This window comes from Lithobates pipiens, unplaced genomic scaffold (genome assembly GCF_037356315.1).
Source record: "Lithobates pipiens isolate NorthernLeopardFrog02 unplaced genomic scaffold, aLitPip1_a1.2 Scaffold_30, whole genome shotgun sequence".
Taxonomy (NCBI): domain Eukaryota; kingdom Metazoa; phylum Chordata; class Amphibia; order Anura; family Ranidae; genus Lithobates; species Lithobates pipiens.
The window spans coordinates 37624768-37640607 of NW_027507791.1; the positions used below are offsets into that span (position 1 = coordinate 37624768).

At 46.3% G+C, this 15840-nt stretch overlaps 1 protein-coding gene across 1 annotated transcript in view; it reads left to right on the forward strand.

Annotated features, from left to right (window-relative positions):
- GLMP (glycosylated lysosomal membrane protein) overlaps positions 1–10561 on the forward strand; it is a gene marked incomplete in the record, with an annotated part of 12189 nt that extends 1628 nt beyond the window's left edge. Inside the window, 4 exon segments of the mRNA XM_077464021.1 lie at positions 918–1115; positions 2718–2936; positions 4370–4647; positions 6158–10561. Of these exon segments, the coding sequence (XP_077320147.1) occupies positions 918–1115; positions 2718–2936; positions 4370–4647; positions 6158–6335 (873 nt within the window).
- Between the last annotated feature and the right edge of the window lie 5279 nt (positions 10562–15840).

Below are 15840 nucleotides of genomic sequence, written 5' to 3' on the forward strand. Positions count from 1 at the left end.
TTAAACATTTTGACTTTGTATCTCTCCATCTCCCGTCTGGACAGTGTTTATAAACAATATCATTTTGTTTCTCTCCATTTCCCATCTGATCAATGTTTATAAAAAATGTTACTTGGTATCTCTCTATAAACATTGTCCAGACAGGAGATAGAGAGATACGAAGTCAAATTGTTTATAAACGTTGTCCAGATGGAAGATAAAAAATTTGATCGGACGGGAGATAGAGAGATAAAAAAAAAGTCAATGTTTATAAAGAAAGTGAATTTGTATCTCTCGGTCTCCCATCTGGACAATGTTTATAAACCTTGATCAGACGGGAGATAGAGGAGATAAAAGTGACACATTGTTTATAAACAAAGTGACTTTGTATCTCTCGATCTCCCTACTGTACATTGTTTATAAACATTGTCCAGATGAGAGATAAGTCACATTGTTTATAGCCAACTGCCTAACCTTTAAAAAAAATACAGCATTGTTTGACGTTAAATACCAGGGTTGAGGCTGCAGCTAGATGCCATAACCCCCGATATTTTCTCTTTCCTCAGATGATGAACTTTCAGATAAAAGTGAATCCCGCAGTGGATTTGCTTTGGTCAGAGGGGGCGATACGAAGTAACATTGTTTATAAACGTTGACCAAACGGGAGATGGAGAGCTACAAAGAAACATTGTTTAGATGGGCGATGGATACAGAGTCACCTTGTTTATGCACGTTGATCAAACGGGAGATAGAAGTACAATGTTTATAAACACTGTGTCAGGTGGTCCCCGCCCTTAACAATAGCTGAATAGTGTGAGGGAGGAGGGAAGAGTGTATGAAGGATAGGGCATACTATACACGTCTTGTGTACCTCAGTGTTTATTAGAACCTGCAATGGGTTAATATCTGTTTTTTTTGTTCCCTTTTGCGTTCTCAAGATTTATGAATACAAAGACGTCAACAACACGGCCAATTTCACCGGTACGGACCGCAAACTATTCTACCCGCCTTACGAGCTGTCCACGTTCACCTGGGGGAGCGCTAGAGACTCCATGAACTCCTCCTCGCTGACGGCGCGTCTGTCCGGCGTGAATTCCACCGACCCCAACTTCAATAACGGGAGTGTCTCCTTCCAGGTGAGTGAAATTTGAGGGCTGAGGGTTGCCGAGCAAATCATGGACGGTGCCCCGGTGACTTTGCCTCTCTCTCGTGTTTTTTTTTTTTTTTTTTTTTTTTTTCGAGACGTTTCGAACGTTCCAGTCTTCCGTTCTCAATGCTTTCCAAACCGCTGACCCCCCCGCTCTACATAAATCTGAGCACAGCGGTGTGAAGTGATGTGTAAATCTAAGAAGGCAAAATCCAGTCGTGGCCAAAAGTTTTGAGACTGACACAAATGGTTGGAGGTTGTCAGAATTGGTTGGGGTTTTCTATGTTCATCCAACTGTTGCGGATGGACCACAAGTTCTCAATGGGATTAAGGTCTGGGGAGTTTCCTGGCCATGGACCCAAAGTGTCCACGTTTTTTTTGTTCCCCAAGCCACTTAGTAATGACTTTTTTTGCCTCCTAGCAAGGTGGCCCATCATGCTGGAAAGGGGCATTGTTCCTCACCAAACTGTTCTTGGATGGTTGGGAGAAGTTGCTCTCGGAGGAGGGGTCTTTGTACCACTCTTTATTCATGGATGTGTTCTTATGGTCTCAGGAGGCTTTACTCTTGGCAAGACACAGGACTGATAGTAGCGCTCACCTTTTCTTCTCCAGAGAAGGTTTTTACTGGATGCCCCAAACAATTGGAAAAGGGGATTCATCGGAGAAAATGACTTTGCCCCCAGTCCTCAGCAGTCCAATCCCTGGTCTGTCCCTGAGGGTTTTTCCTGGAGAGAAGTGGCTTATTTGCTGCCCTTCTTCACACCAGGCCATCCTCCCAAAAGTCTTCTCCTCACTGTGTGCGCCTATGCCCTCACACCTCCCTGCTGATTATTCCTGAGCAAGCCCTGCACTGGTGGTGCCCCCCGATCCTGCAGCTGAATCGGCTGTAGGAGACGGCCCTGGCGCTTGCTAAACTTTCTTGGGGCCCTGAAGCCTTCTACACAACATTTGAACCTCTCTACTTGAAGTTCTCAATGAGCCGATAAATGATTGATTTCGGTGCAATCTTAGTAGCGACAATATTCTTGCCTGTGAATCCCTCTTTGTGCAAAGGAACGATGGCTGTACGTGTTTTCTTGCAGGTAACCATGGTTAACAATGATTTCAAGCACCACCCTCCTTTGTAAAGCTTACAGTGATAATACAGGGTGATTTCCAGCCTTGTCCTCGTCAACACTGACACCTGTGTTAACGAGAGAATCGCTGGCATGATATCATCTGGTACTTTTGTGGCAGGGCTGAAATGCAGTGGAAATGTTTTTTTATGGGATGGAGTTCATTTTCATGGCAAAAGAGGGACTTTTCAATGAATTGCAATTAATCTGATCACTCTTCATAACCTTCTGTAGTATATGCAAATTGCAGTCATGACAACTGAAGCTTTCAGTGAAAATGTAATATGTGTGTCATTCTCAAAACTTTTGGCAGCGGCTGTAGACTGTATACTGCAACTTCCCGGTCCTGAGATGTGGTGTCTGCGCTAGTTTATCTTTTTGTTTGGGCCAAAAAACATATTTTCTGCAACTACAGAACAATTTTTGTTGGTCCTGATTAGAAATCCAATTTTAATTATCCATTTTATTTCTCTCAGGTCTCGGCGTACGAAGGCTCGGGCCGCGATCTCTCCTCTCCCCAGCTGCTTCACAATGCCAACTGCACCAAAATGGAGTTCAGTCTGTCTGGGGTTAAACCACGGGGCAATAACTCCCGGTTCGCCCTGGAGATGGTGACCCTGGAAAAGAAGGCGGGGCGAAAGAAGATAAAGTCCGTCCGTTCCATTGATGACGAGTACACCCCGACTATCTTCGAGGTACACTAGGATGTATAATGTCCAGGATCTAACCTATGAAAATCCATTGTAGCCGAGCTTTGTGGTGTTTTTGTTTTCTATTAATTTTAAATGTTAAAGGACCAGTCTACCCTTTCCAGGCAGTTTAGCCTTGCCTGGGTGTGGGGGAGGGGGTATAATTGTTGTTCTTCTCTCTTTTGATGACTCTGGTGCCGATCTTTGTACCCATTGTGTATTTTGCAAACATTTACTTATGCTTACCAGTGCCCATCCAGACATTCTCTATTGCTGTGTGTGAATTTGTTTGTCTTTCATTGAGAGTTGGGGGCTTTTAGTAGTCCAATCATGCATTAAAATCACAAAGAGCCGTGTCATGGACCGGGGCCTGTATTCACAGGCAGGAGGGGCAGTTCAGAAGATATAGGGGTGTACCAGGTGCTGCTTTGAGACAGGTGTCGCAGAATAAAAAAGGATTATGATGGGGGGTGCTGGAGTAGAGGGGGTTGCTGGGAGGGCAATGGAAACACAGGCGTTAAGGGACGGCTGGGGGAGGGGACCCGGGAGTGGAGGGGACGGCTGGGGTCGCTGGGGGACCCGGGAGTGGAGGAGACGGCTGGGGGGGGACCCGGGAGTGGAGGGGACGGCTGGGGTCGCTGGAGAACCCGGGAGTGGAGGGGACGGCTGGGGTCGCTGGAGGACCCGGGAGTGGAGGGGACGGCTGGGGTCGCTGGAGGACCCGGGAGTGGAGGGGACGGCTGGGGGCGGGACCCGGGAGTGGAGGGGACGGCTGGGGTCGCTGGAGGACCCGGGAGTGGAGGGGACGGCTGGGGTCGCTGGAGGACCCGGGAGTGGAGGGGACGGCTGGGGTCGCTGAAGGACCCGGGAGTGGAGGGGACGGCTGGGGTCGCTGGAGGACCCGGGAGTGGAGGGGACGGCTGGGGTCGCTGGGGGACCCGGGAGTGGAGGGGACGGCTGGGGTCGCTGGGGGACCCGGGAGTGGAGGGGACGGCTGGGGTCGCTGGGGGACCCGGGAGTGGAGGGGACGGCTGGGGTCGCTGGGGGACCCGGGAGTGGAGGGGACGGCTGGGGTCGCTGGGGGACCCGGGAGTGGAGGAGACGGCTGGGGTCGCTGGAGGACCCGGGAGTGGAGGGGACGGCTGGGGTCGCTGGGGGACCCGGGAGTGGAGGGGACGGCTGGGGTCGCTGGGGGACCCGGGAGTGGAGGGGACGGCTGGGGGACCCGGGAGTGGAGGGGACGGCTGGGGTCGCTGGGGGACCCGGGAGTGGAGGGGACGACTGGGGTCGCTGGGGGACCCGGGAGTGGAGGGGGACGGCTGGGGTCATTAGGGGACCCAGGAGTAGAGCACTTTCTGTAATGTTACTGATCCCTGGGCACCTGCAATTGGGGACTATTTGTTCACCGTCTCCGTACATCAATCTATTTCTCCTGACAGGTGATGGAGTTGGTGCCGGACGCTCCCAACACCAGTCATGCCCTCGGCTACTTCCAGTGGAAGTCGGTGGCGTATGGCACTACAGGGGGAGGGAGAGCCAGCTCCCTGCCTTGCAAGATGTACAAGCCGCACAGCCTGAACGCGACCCTACGCATCCCCAGCATCGTCTACGCCTTCTACGGGGAAGATCTGGCTGATGGATACAACATTGAGGCCTATAACGTCTCCTTCGGGATTGCAGACGGCGACTTCTATGACAAGAACAGCTTCCTAGGCTGGTAAGATTAAAGCGACTTCTGTCCTCCTTCCTGTCAGGCGGGTCGGTGATGTTCCTTAAGACGGTTTCACTTCCCGGTGTACATCCTGCTCTGTCATTGTCGGCGTGGTTGAGGAGGAACGATCTGCACAGCGAAGTGTGGCCTGATCACAGCTTTTTTTTTAAGGTCCTCCTGGGTCAGAGTATTCCAACAGTATAAATTTATTTTTAAGTCAATCAGCTCCTCTGTTGGCTTTGCAATGGCTGCGTGTCATTTCCCAAGGTGGGGATCAGGGCTGTCATTGGAAATCGTAGGGCACGCGGCCTACCTGACAGCCACCCATATAGGAGATCAGGCTCTGCACACACAGTATTAGTGCTGGCGGTGGGGTTTTGTCTCTGCATGGCTCCATGGGTGACTTTTTCAGAACAAACGGGCTTGTGGAAGGTCACCTAATGCAGCCTGGACATCGGTGGTCATCGGCTTTTCTGCCACTATTCCTACCCAGCCGGGTAATTTAATCACAAAGGACCTACATAAATCTTGTGGTGCCACACCAAGCAAAATTTGAGGTGTCTTGTCCCCCTGGTGGGGATGCTGGCATGAAATCTCACTCTTGAACAAAGAAAGAGAACCACCGCTAGCCCAGTCTGATCCTAGTTACTGTGTATGCCTCAGCCAATGCTGCTGCGCAGACCCCGCCTCAACGCGTTTTGTCCCGTCCACCGGGGGCTTAGTTATAGAGATCATCTCATAGGATCCACTGTGCTCTCCATGCGTGTACTAACCAACGTCTTGCTGATGACCTGAGATGTCAAAGTGCAAGCGCCCCAGGAGTAGGAGGCCACCAGGCATGAGCACTGAGCCAGAATAGATCCAGTGTGCATGCATGGCAGCTACCATCTAGGCTGTGGCCACAGCAGGCAACCCTGTCTGGTCTGGGCTAAGGCCCTGGCCCAGTATGAGATTACTGCCTGTACCCCTGTATTGTTGGCCCTCTTCCTAATGGTGACACCAGTAGACCAAATCTGTGTAATGTGTGTCGAAATGGCCACTTGTATTCTCCATTGAAATTCCTTGTGTCAGGGTGACAACGCAGGAGCACAATTGGGGGACAGAGCGTTGTCACCCTACAACAGGAAGTGACTGAACAAAGGCCTTCTTGGCAGGATCTCCAGAGATTATATTAACCCCCTGGCGCCAGCCACGTGCAAATATATGGCCTCTTGGCTCCTGGTCCTTGACGCCAAGGGGCCGCATATTTGCGTGAATTGCTGGCATACAGCTATGTTGAGAGCGTTGTGCTGCGCGCTCCCCATACAGTTACCAGCGCCTAACTGAAAACTTTCAGGTCATGGGGGGTCACGTTCTCTTAAGCTCTGCCCCGCCTTCAGGGGTCATAAGCCTCTTAGAGGGCCGGGAGGGCAATTAAGAGGTTAATAAACTCCAGATTTAAGAATATTGAAAATTGTCGACTTTTTATTTTTTTAATGGATCTGCGATCCTTTTACTCCCGTGGTTATCATTGCAGGTCAGCGTTGATTGGTTACGGCACGCCGCCCCGCGATTCCTTCTCCATTCTGGTCATGTGCATCATGGCGGTGGCTCTGGGCGCACCCCTGCTGCTGCTAATCGTGGGCACCATCGTGGTGTTGGTGATGAGGAGTAGGAGGAGGACCGTCACGCCCAACTACGAACCGGTGAACTAGGAGGAGAGGACTCCTCCCGCCTCGGACTATTTTGCACAAAGGAAACTTGAAACTGACCAATGGCAATAAGGACGGACCCGTGGCTGGCGGATTCTGGTGGTGACTGCTCTTGGCGGCAGAAACTGCCCAGCTTTAAAGGGATTGTTCACAATATTGTAGTCCTTAATACTGACTTCTTTTACCGAGATCTGCAGCCAAAACTTGAAACTTTGGTTCTTTATTGAGCTCCCTGAATAGGACTTGGAGCCAGGGGTGCTCAACCGGCGGCGGCCCTCCAGCTGTTGTGCCTCTGGAAGTCATGCCTTGCAATGCCTCATAGGACTGGTTATGGCACAACAGCTGGAGGGCCGCAGGTTGAGCACCCCTGGCTTAGACTGTCAATTTAAAGTCCCCAACTCCAGCCCAACTGAATTTTTGTATTTAATAGGGAAGAGTTTAAGCTGAACTCCAGGAACAAAAACTTACCTAAATATACTCCTCCTTAGCCACAAAGGATATAAATCCACGTTGTGTCAACCAAATACCTAGATATTGTATTGTAAAAGTAGCAGTGATGTCATAACTGTGCTGTGCAGAGAGAAGAGCTCTAGGAGGGCCCCAGCAGGCATAAAAATTAGAGGAGAGGGGGGGCAGAGAGAAGACTACAGCACAAGGAAAGATTTGCGCTCTGGAAGGGGCCCAGCAGGCTCTGCCCGCTACAGTCTTCCTGCAGAAAACTACAAGAGGAGGTGGAGACCAGGTACCCTGCCCAAGGGGAGAGAGAGAGAGCACAGTGCTGTAGGTGTGGCCCTTTAGGCTCCACCCACTACAGGCTGCCTGCATAAAACGGGAGGGGGCAGAGAAAAGACTAATTACCCTGCCCAAGGAGAGTGGGCAGAGCTGTGGGGGGGGGGGGGCTCCAGTAGGCAGAAAAGTACAGTAGGGCGCTGGGACAAGGCCTATCGCCCTGAACAAGGGGAGGGAGCAGAGCTGTGGGAGGGGCCAGCAGGCCCCACCCCCTAAAACCAGTCTCCCTGAACACAGATAGTGGAGCTGTGGGAGAGGCCAGCAGGCTTCCTGTGGGAAAAACTACAGAAGGGGGCGGAGACGAGATCAGTCTCCCTGCACAAAGATAGCAGAGCTGTGGGAGGGACCAGCAGGCTCCACCCCCCCCACAGGCTTCCTGCAGGAAACTACAGGAGGGGGCGGAGACGAGACCAGTCTCCCTGCACAAGGAGAGAGAGCAGAGCTGTGGGAGGGGCCAGCTGGCTTCCTGCAGGAAACTACAGGAGGGGGCAGAGACGACACCAGTCTCCCTGCCCAAGGAGAGAGAGCAGCAGCAGTGAGTGGTCTTTATTACAGGAAGCTCCTGCACAGATCTGGAAGAAATACACAAAGCACATCAAGATTCAAGAAGAAGATTTAGACTCAATTTGCTTATCCTGGAGTTCAGCTTTAAAATTTGTCAGGTTTTTATCTCCCCCTCCCCCTTATGGCAACACCCATACAAGAATTGAGGAGGGCACCTGTCGCTGGGCCAGGAAGACCCCTCCCTCCTCTACTAAATATATGTTGGTGTCCCCATTCCAATCACTTCCTACTCTGACAGAGGGGGACATGGATGGCAATAAAAACCTGGATTTATTTGGTCACCAGGGCAAATCTCTGCAGTGGTGAATCAGACAGTGACAGCAACTTGATGAGGGCGCCAGACCAAACATCTAAGGGCCCATAACGAGATGCTATCAGAATCAGTCATTACCCTTTTGTGGTTTTCTGCCCACTTCCCTGATTTCCTGCTTCCCAAAGATCTGAGCGCCCGTAATGAGAAAACGTAGAGCAACCGACGCGTTTTGGCAGTCGCCGACACATACTGTTGGTATCGGCCATTAACCCGCTGTCTTATTCTGCTCACCAAAGATCTAAAAGCCCATAACGAGATGCTGTCGGAATCGGTCATTAACCCATTGTGGTGTTCTGCCCACCCACCTATTTTCCTGCTTGCCAAAGATCTAAGAGCCCATAATGAGAAAACGTAGAGCCTCAAACGCGTTTCGTCAGGTACTGACACATACTGTCAGGATCAGCCATTAACCCGTTGTGTTATTCTGCCCACTTCCCTGTTCTCCTGCTCACTAAAGATCTAAAAGCCCATAATGAGATGCTATCAGAATCGGTCATTAACCCGTTGGGTTATTCTACCCACCTCCCAGTTTTCCTGCTTGCCAAATATCGAAGAGCCCAGAGCCCATAATGAGAAAACTTAAAGCACTCAACGCGTTTCGTCAGTTACTGACAGATACTGTCAGAATCGGCCGTTAACCCGTTGTGTTCTATCTACCTCCCAGTTTTCCTGCTCACCAAAGATCTAAGAGCCCGCATCGAGAATATTTAGAGCAACCAACGTGTTTCGGTGGGCACTGACGCATGCTATCGGAGCCGGCCGTTGACCTGTTGTGCTGTTCTGCCCTCCTTCCTGTTTTTTTATTTATTTATTTTTTCACTCGCCAAATACTTTATAGATCATCTCTGGGCTCCCCCCTCCTCCAGAAAACCTGATGAGGGTTCTACTCTTCACCCCCCCCCCCCATTCCCCCAAGGAAAAACCTTTTTGGCTGGAGTTGGGCTTTAACTTGCAAGGACTTCTCCTGAACTAGCTGCTGTTCCGGTTTCTTGGTTGGCTGACAGCCAGCGATAAAGGAAGGCCAATCCGGTGATTGGGAAGTGAAAATGTAACGGGACGTCAAGTCTGACTTTTATCCTCCTGGGGGCGCTACATTTTAAAACTGAGCTTCTAGATTTTGGCTGTAGGTCTGGATTTGAAGTGGCCAATTGAGGTGGGTTTTTGTCTCTCTGTAGATGGGGGTACGATGGCCAAGTCTTGCCAAATTTTGCCTTTTTTTTTTTTTTTTTTTGCTCTTTCTTTATCAATGCAAACTGCTCATTGGGCGGTGCTTTCCCATGAGAACTAATGGAAATCGTTGAGCTCTGTGCCACCACCTGCTGCTTTTATATCCAAGGGGAGGGCGGGTTAAAGTGTCACCTGTCATGGATGGTTTCGGTACCTTTTCTGGGTGGAAAATTTTTTTTCTTTCCAGACACAGGCTGCCCAGATTTGGCACCCCTCCTTGCCGTGTCACTGCTTGATGATCAACTGTAATTTGTCGGAATGTGTTTGGGACCAAAATGGTGCATTTTGTTCCAGAACTCCTTAATGCTCCGCTTACCCCCCCCCCAAAAAAAAAAGTTGCACTAAAAACCCCAAATATTCACCCAGGTCTGTGGTCACATGACACACGTGGTTCACAATCTTCTGGACTGCACAGTCGGAGGATCCTTCTTCAAGTGCCAATGTATCTTCCCATTGGCTGTCCGGCACACAAGGTCCAATCAGGCACCAGAGGACTGTGATGTCATAGTGACCTAAAGAAAGGTGGGGACTGAGACCACAGGGGCCACAGCCCATTAATGGACTTTTTTGTAAATTTGTGTCTTTTTTTTTTTTTTTTTTTTTTTTCTTTTTCTTTTTTTCATTGATGTGGGAGAAGAGGGTACCGTTCACACTATTGTGCCTTTTGCCCTCTGGTGTGTCGCTATTCATTCTTCTCGGTGCCCCTTGCCAACATGCATGCATTGCGTTACAAAAACTGTTGATGTGCGTTGTTAGGTTCGATATGATGCCTTACGCAGCCCATTCAAGTGTATGAGCTGCCATAGTGCAACGCACGTTATTATACAATTTATGGTCATTAAGGCACCACAACAGTGTGACACCCCCCCCCCCCCCCAACCTAAGGCTGGCCATACATTTATACAATTTTCTTGTCCAAGATTTACCTTCAACTATGTAGTGCGAGGGCCGGCCTGATTGCATACAAATTGAAAGCGTTTAGGTTTGACCTAATCTTATACGGTTCTGGTAAATCTAAAGAAAATTGTATAATGTATGGCCAGCCTAAGTGTGCCCAGAAATTGGCTTTAAAGAGCACCTAATGCTATGGTGGTGGGAGGGCTCGAGGGGAAGAAGCTGTATCTGGTTATTTCAGAAGGTTTTAGTGTATTTTAGAGGTGTCTGCAGAAGATAGGCGTGATTGGCTCAGGTGTCATTCATCGATGTGAATCGGTGACACCAGATTCTTTAACACCATTTTCATACTTGTTGCTCCGACTAAATATTGGTCAGTTCCCTGTAAGCACTGCCCGTTCCCCACTTCCTTTTAAACAAATAAAACTTTTTTTTTTTTTTTAATTTGGAGCTACTTTTAAGCTGCCCAAATCACTCTGGACTGCTCAAATTTTAATTTGCGAATGATTGATTGCTTCAAGCACACTGAACTTAGGTCACTGTAGTACCTGAAGCAAACCACAAGGTGGCAGCAAAGCACTGACAAGTGACTCATAAGCCATCGTTTAACTTGGTGGCGCTTCCCTGCCACCTTGTGGTTTGATTCAGGTAATGCAACTCGTGTGAATATTGTGTGTGCCGCTTTACTACTGACTGCCCATTAAGTTGGATATTAAATGCTCCGCAAACAACAGTTTTTGTTTTAGGATTTTTTTTTGTTTTGTTTTTTTATTAGAACAATTAAAGTATTCCATTCTCCTTTTGGAACTAGAAGGCCTTAAAATAGAGAGAATAAAAAATATATATATAATTTTTAAGACTTCAAGAAAAGAATTACATACATTAATATACATGTGTGCAATTATTATTTTTTTAAGCCTCTATTTTATATATCTAGAGATGATAATTTTTCTTATATATAATATAAATAAATTTATCTCTCTGATATATAAATTAGATACAAATTGCACACATATATTAATGTGTGTAATTTTCTTTATTTTTTTATTTTTTTTTAGGCTTAAAAAAAAATAAATATATATATATAAAAAAAAAATTTTTTTGCCTTTAATATATATAAAAAAAAAATTACACACACATAATTTTATATTAAGGCATAAAAAAGATTACACAACACACACAATTTTTTTTTTTTTTCTTTTTTTGAAGCCTTAAAATAGATTATTATTATTATTTTATTTTTTTTTGTGTAATTTTTTACATGTTTTTTTTTTTTTTTTCTTGAAGTCTTAATATAAAAAAAACAAAAACACGCACACGCTCCCCCCCCCCCTATGGGCTCTTGAAGTATCCCTTATGTCCAATAGGAAAAACCTTATTATACCAGAAAGGGAACCTCTACAGGGAAGCTGTCATAATTGCACAGACCACAAAGACTAATCTCTGCAGTAATGATCATAATTTCATCACGTGTGGATACTTAAAGAGCCTGTGCAGGCATAACTAATGATAAAGAGTAAACGGTGTTTAGGAATGTGTGAGGCCTTAAAATGTCCGGTTTGTTGGAAGGGCGGGGTTTCCATTTATTTATGAACCAAACGGGTGGCGCTGGGTTGTGTAGGCACCTGCCGCACATAATTGTTGTACGAGTAAAATGTTTTTTATTTTTCTAAAATTGTAATTCATTTTGAAGTTCTGAATCGATTTGTGTGCTCTTAGTTTTAGTTTTGATATTCAGGATATGTGGGCATTTGTGGGTCTGGTGGTCTTTCCTGTGGTGCAGCCGCTGTGCGGTGACCACAAGTTGTTTTTGGCTTGACCTTGCCAAGTTTACTCTTTAAAAGGACCACATATTGTACCAGGGTTGCCAACTGCACCAGTTCAATAATGCAGGAATTAGATATTTCCTTTTTTTTTAAATTGGAACCAGACTGACTTCTAAAACTGACTCCCCGTGGTCACTGTGCAGTTATTGTCCAGAAGAAGACTATTAAGATTTTAAAGGTCATCTCCACCCTAAACTGATATTTCATGTATAAGGTGGACTCTGAATTCTTCATGATAGAGGTAAAAACCCATCAGGGATGGTGGGAATGCAGACCCAAGAACTGGGAAGAGGGATGGTAGGAACCCATCATTATGGTCACCGTGGGTATGCAGACCCAGGAACTGGGAAGAGGGATGGTGGGAACCCATCATTATGGTCACTGTGGTTATGCAGACCCAGGAACTTTGCATGGGATGGTGGCAACACATTATTATGGTCACCATGGGTATGCAGACCCAGGAACTGGTCATGGGGATGGTGAAAACCCATTATTATGGTCACCATGGGTATGCAGACCCAGGAACTTGGCACGGGATGGTGGGAACTCCTTTTTAGCATGTATGCAAGCATGGGTATCAGGGATTTCGACAACAGTTTCTCGAGATATAGACGGAACCATCCACCAAACTCTAAAATATTAGCTTTGGGTGGGGTGACTTTTTTTATTTTTAACTTGACATGTCTGTTCCCTAATATGTAAGTCTGATCTGGAAGTGCTGCAACGGGTATATTTTATAATCTGTTTTCCATACAATACCTTGTTTTTGTTTGTGTACTTGGTAAAATGTATTTTTAAATTTTTTTTTGGAGGGGGGAATAAACTTTTTCAAACACCACTCCTTCACCCGAAGTCCATTTTTTTTTATATTTATATATATATATATATATATATATATATATATATGTGTGTGTATAATCTGCTGAACACCATAAAGCCCCATACACACTAGCAGATTTTCTGCTGATTTTTTTTTTTTTTTTTTTCCCTTCAGATTTACCAAAATCATATAATATAATATGAGGTCAAACCTTTAGGAGTTTCAGTTTGGGTGCAATCAGGCCGGCCCTTGCACTACATGGTTTTGGTAAATCTGAAGACACAAATCGGCAGAGAATCTGATAGTGTGTATGGGGCTTAAGTCAGATGGGGAGTACGAGCAAGAGCACCACAAAACAATCATCCCAACATGTTTCAAGCCCGGGGAGTTCAGAAGTGGGAATGGATGTCACTAGAGATAAAAGGGGAGATCTCCTGACTTCCTGTCTTGGTGACACCAGCCTGAGAGCTGTTCTTTACCTTTCTCCACACTTCATAACCTCAAGATGTTTTGGTCGGAGTTCAGGTTTAATTCAAGGTCAGAAATATTCTTATGGCACATATATACAGTTAGGGCCATAAATATTTGGACAGTGACACAATTTTCGCAAGTTGGGCTCTGCATGCCACCGCATTGGATTTGAAATGAAACCTCTACAACAGAATTCAAGTGCAGATTGTAACGTTTAATTTGAAGGGTTGAACAAAAATACCTGATAGAAAATGTAGGAATTGTACACATTTCTTTACAAACACTCCACATTTTAGGAGCTCAAAAGTAATTGGACAAATAAACATAACCCAAACAAAATATTTATTTATTCAATATTTTGTTGCAAATCCTTTGGAGGCAATCACTGCCTTAAGTCTGGAACCCATGGACATCACCAAACGCTGGGTTTCCTCCTTCTTAATGCTTTGCCAGGCCTTTCCAGCCGCAGCCTTCAGGTCTTGCTTGTTTGTGGGTCTTTCCGTCTTAAGTCTGGATTTGAGCAAGTGAAATGCATGCTCAATTGGGTTAAGATCTGGTGATTGACTTGGCCATTGCAGAATGTTCCTATTTTTTGCACTCATGAACTCCTGGGTAGCTTTGGCTGTATGCTTGGGGTCATTGTCCATGTGTACTATGAAGCGCCGTCCGATCAACTTTGCACCATTTGGCTGAATCTGGGCTGAAAGTATATCCCGGTACACTTCAGAATTCATCCGGCTACTCTTGTCTGCTGTTATGTCATCAATAAACACAAGTGACCCAGTGCCATTGAAAGCCATGCATGCCCATAGCCATCACGTTGCCTCCACCATGTTTTACAGAGGATGTGGTGTGCCTTGGATCATGTGCCGTTCCCTTTCTTCTCCAAACTTTTTTCTTCCCATCATTCTGCTACAGGTTGATCTTTGTCTCATCTGTCCATAGAATACTTTTCCAGAACTGAGCTGGCTTCTTGAGGTGTTTTTGGGCAAATTTAACTCTGGCCTGTCTATTTTTGGAATTGATGAATGGTTTGCATCTACATGTGAACCCTTTGTATTTACTTTCATGGAGTCTTCTCTTTACTGTTGACTTAGAGACAGATACACCTACTTCCCTGAGAGTGTTCTGGACTTCAGTTGATGTTGTGAACGGGTTCTTCTTCACCAAAGAAAGTATGCGGCGATCATCCACCACTGTTGTCTTCCGTGGACGCCCAGCCCTTTTTGAGTTCTCAAGCTCACCAGTCAATTCCTTTTTTCTCAGAATGTACCCGACTGTTGATTTTGCTACTCCAAGCATGTCTGCTATCTCTCTGATGGATTTTTTTCATTTTTTTTTCAGCCTCAGGATGTTCTGCTTCACCTCAATTGAGAGTTCCTTTGACCGCATGTTGTCTGGTCACAGCAACAGCTTCCAAATGCAAAACCACACACCTGGAATCAACCCCAGACCTTTTAACTACTTCATTGATTACAGGTTAACGAGGGAGACGCCTTCAGAGTTAATTGCAGCCCTTAGAGTCCATTGTCCAATTACTTTTGGTCCCTTGAAAAAGAGGAGGCTGTGCATTACAGAGCTATGATTCCTAAACCCTTTCTCCGATTTGGATGTGGAAACTCTCATATTGCAGCTGGGAGTGTGCACTTTCAGCCCATATTATATATATAATTGTATTTCTGCACATGTTTTTGTCAACAGCTAAAATAACAAAACTTGTGTCACTGTCCAAATATTTATGGCCCTAACTGTATATATATATATATATATATATATAGGTTCCAGCAGATGCGTGTTGCTTTCACCAATTTTCATGTGTCCAGATCTATTGAGGAGGGACAGTTGACCACAATTGTCTGTTTAAAGCCACTTTATAAAAGCCGATACAGTGTCTGCAAAACATGATTTTTTGGGGTTACCGGCTCTTGAATATGAACCTTCCCCCTCCCCATCCAACCCCTGTTGCCACAAAACTCTCCTCCATCACCAACAACCCAAAAATACATCAAAGACGTTTATCACACTCACATCTAAGGAAACAAAATAACTTTTTGAAAATAACTTTTTGAAAAAGTTCCATGTCGTTGATGCCAGCCGTTCAGATTGTAGCGTCTGTTCTTTTTTTTTTTTTCTTCTGAGAGTAAAAATTACTCAATATCTCCTGTAAACCAGCCTTGTGATATAAGATATCACTAAGAGGCCTAAAAATAAAAAATAAATCCACCACGGTGATGTTTTCGGCATTCACATAGGCGCCATCATTTATCCCCGTATTGTTTTTAATGTGACAGATCTCCTTTGATAGTCGGCTCCATCTAGTGGCCAATATGTGTATTTATCAGAAACATGGCAAAAAACAAAAACATTGTGGCCACTAGATGGTGCTCATGATAATAGGGATACACACCACTTTGACCTACAGGTAAGCCTAGTTTAAGGCTTACCTGTAGGTCCAAGAAATATATATTATATATATATATTTACCTGAGGACAGGCACCGCTGTCTACGGCGCATGCGCCGTAGACAGCGGCGCACTGGGTAAGCCGCAGATCCCGGCGATATGCCACGAGTGTCGGCTCCCGTGCGCTTGCCCATCAGGGATA